Source organism: Aptenodytes forsteri, unplaced genomic scaffold (genome assembly GCF_000699145.1).
Source record: "Aptenodytes forsteri isolate BGI_AS27 unplaced genomic scaffold, ASM69914v1 Scaffold176, whole genome shotgun sequence".
Lineage (NCBI taxonomy): Eukaryota > Metazoa > Chordata > Aves > Sphenisciformes > Spheniscidae > Aptenodytes > Aptenodytes forsteri.
Genome location: NW_008794853.1, coordinates 827,773 through 829,696, shown reverse-complemented (window position 1 = coordinate 829,696; position 1,924 = coordinate 827,773). Strand labels below are relative to the sequence as shown.

The 1,924-nt window shown below is 43.6% G+C and overlaps 1 protein-coding gene across 3 annotated transcripts in view; it reads left to right on the top strand.

The window, feature by feature from the left end:
• Positions 1 to 1,194: 1,194 nt before the first annotated feature.
• The window catches only part of HMGCS1 (3-hydroxy-3-methylglutaryl-CoA synthase 1), an 8,299-nt gene continuing 7,569 nt past the window's right edge, over positions 1,195 to 1,924 (top strand). For all 3 annotated transcript variants that reach the window (XM_009274540.2, XM_009274539.2, XM_009274538.2), the window contains exon 1: positions 1,195 to 1,650. In XM_009274540.2, coding sequence (XP_009272815.1) covers positions 1,203 to 1,650 — 448 coding nt within the window. In that variant the 5' untranslated portion in view covers positions 1,195 to 1,202. The remainder of the gene's footprint in view (positions 1,651 to 1,924) is intronic.

The window sequence follows — 1,924 nt, the reverse complement described above, 5'->3', positions numbered from 1 at the left end:
GTGGGGGGGGGGGTGGGGGGCGCGCGCGGGGGGGGGGGGGGGGGGGGGGGGGGGGGGGGGGGAGATGTTGGGCAGGGTGGGTTAGGGGAGAAGAGGTCCCGGTCGGGACTTAGTTTAGGTCTTACGTAGGACTGCGCCTGTAACCGATGACGCTTTTAACGTTTTCCTAACGCTTGTCTTAATGCGCATCCTGTAAAGTCGTCATTCCTGCAGAGAAGGGCGTTATTCCTTTATACAGCTCGTCGTGGTTTTACGGGGGAAGTTAGGTAAGGTCAGTGTGGTGGTACTTGGAGCTGGGCACAAGAGGGACAAGCGCTCTGTGAGGATGTGAGCAAAAGTACAGGTAGCTGGTGCCTGTCGGGGTAACGGGGGTAGGATGTAGTATATCCCAGAGTGTAGTAGATCCTCGAATGAAGTGACGGTAGAGTTACGGGGTTAAAATAAGAAAACTTGGTCAATCAGGGAGAACCCGCGTGTGTTCATCTCAGCCTGTGAAATACTCCAGGCCTGGCGTTAGGAGTTCCAGTGTTCTGGAACGCTTCAGAGTATGCTTCAAACAAACAAAAAAGCCCAACCAGAAATAGAAAAAAAAAAAAAAACACCACAGCAAAACAATTTCTGCTATCTGTGTTGTAAGTATAAACAAAATGGAGCAACTTGGATCACTTTGTTTAAAAATAAAAACAATTATGAAAAGGCCTGGCCTGTTTTAAGGCAGAGATTTCCTGGTAAGGACAAATTTTAAACTTCAGTTCTCAACTAGCAACATTAAAAAAAAAAAAAAATCCAGTGTTTCTAGCTTGGTTGTGTAAAATTGAGACTTTCCATATAAACGAAAGTAGAATAATGAACATTAAGACTAACTTCTGAAACACTTAACACTTGTTAAGCATGTGTTTTGCTTCAGTGAAGTAACTTCTGCTTAAGCGACATCTATTCATCTCCAGGGCTGAAATTTGTATTTTCACTTAAAAGTACTTCTTATTAGAAGCTTTGTAACATTTTATATTTATGTTTAACAGTATGCTCAGACCAAAGTCTCCTTGGAGGCAAAGGCTTGCCTTTTGCAAATGGCCTTGTAGAATATCTGAAATCTAACTTTTTCTATAATCCTGCAGAAAATGAAAGAAGGTCTCTCAAAATGGATGTGAATAAATCAGCTGGTTTTGTGGCTTTCTTTTTTTTCTTAAAGATCTACCACGATGCCTGGGTCTCTTCCAGTGAATGCTGAATCCTGTTGGCCCAAAGATGTGGGAATTGTTGCACTGGAAATATATTTTCCCTCTCAGTACGTTGACCAGACAGAGCTGGAGAAGTATGATGGTGTGGATGCTGGGAAATACACCATTGGGCTAGGCCAGTCAAAGATGGGGTTCTGCTCCGACCGGGAGGATATCAATTCTCTCTGCTTGACTGTGGTTCAGAAGCTCATGGAGAGGAACAGCCTTTCCTATGACTGTATCGGGAGACTAGAAGTTGGAACGGAGACGATAATTGATAAATCAAAATCTGTAAAGACTGTCCTGATGCAGCTCTTTGAAGAATCTGGTAATACGGATGTAGAAGGAATCGACACCACCAATGCATGCTATGGAGGCACCGCTGCTCTTTTTAATGCTATTAATTGGATTGAGTCCAGTTCTTGGGATGGTAAGTTCAGGGTATTTTCTTGAAAAGTTACATCATCCTCTGGTTTTGAGCAGTCTGCCTTATAATGACAGTGTTCATGTTTAACCATGTGAAACCCAGAGGGTAAACTATTTTTCTCTTCTGAAGTCTTTCTTAAATGCTCTGGGCGTTTCCCACTGGTTCAATTACAGTGCAAAAAGTAATGACATGGCTAATAATCACTGATCTTTTCCCATAAATTCCAGTGGCTTCCAGGAAATGGAAATGGGGGGGGGGGGGGGGCAAGGGCAAAAGG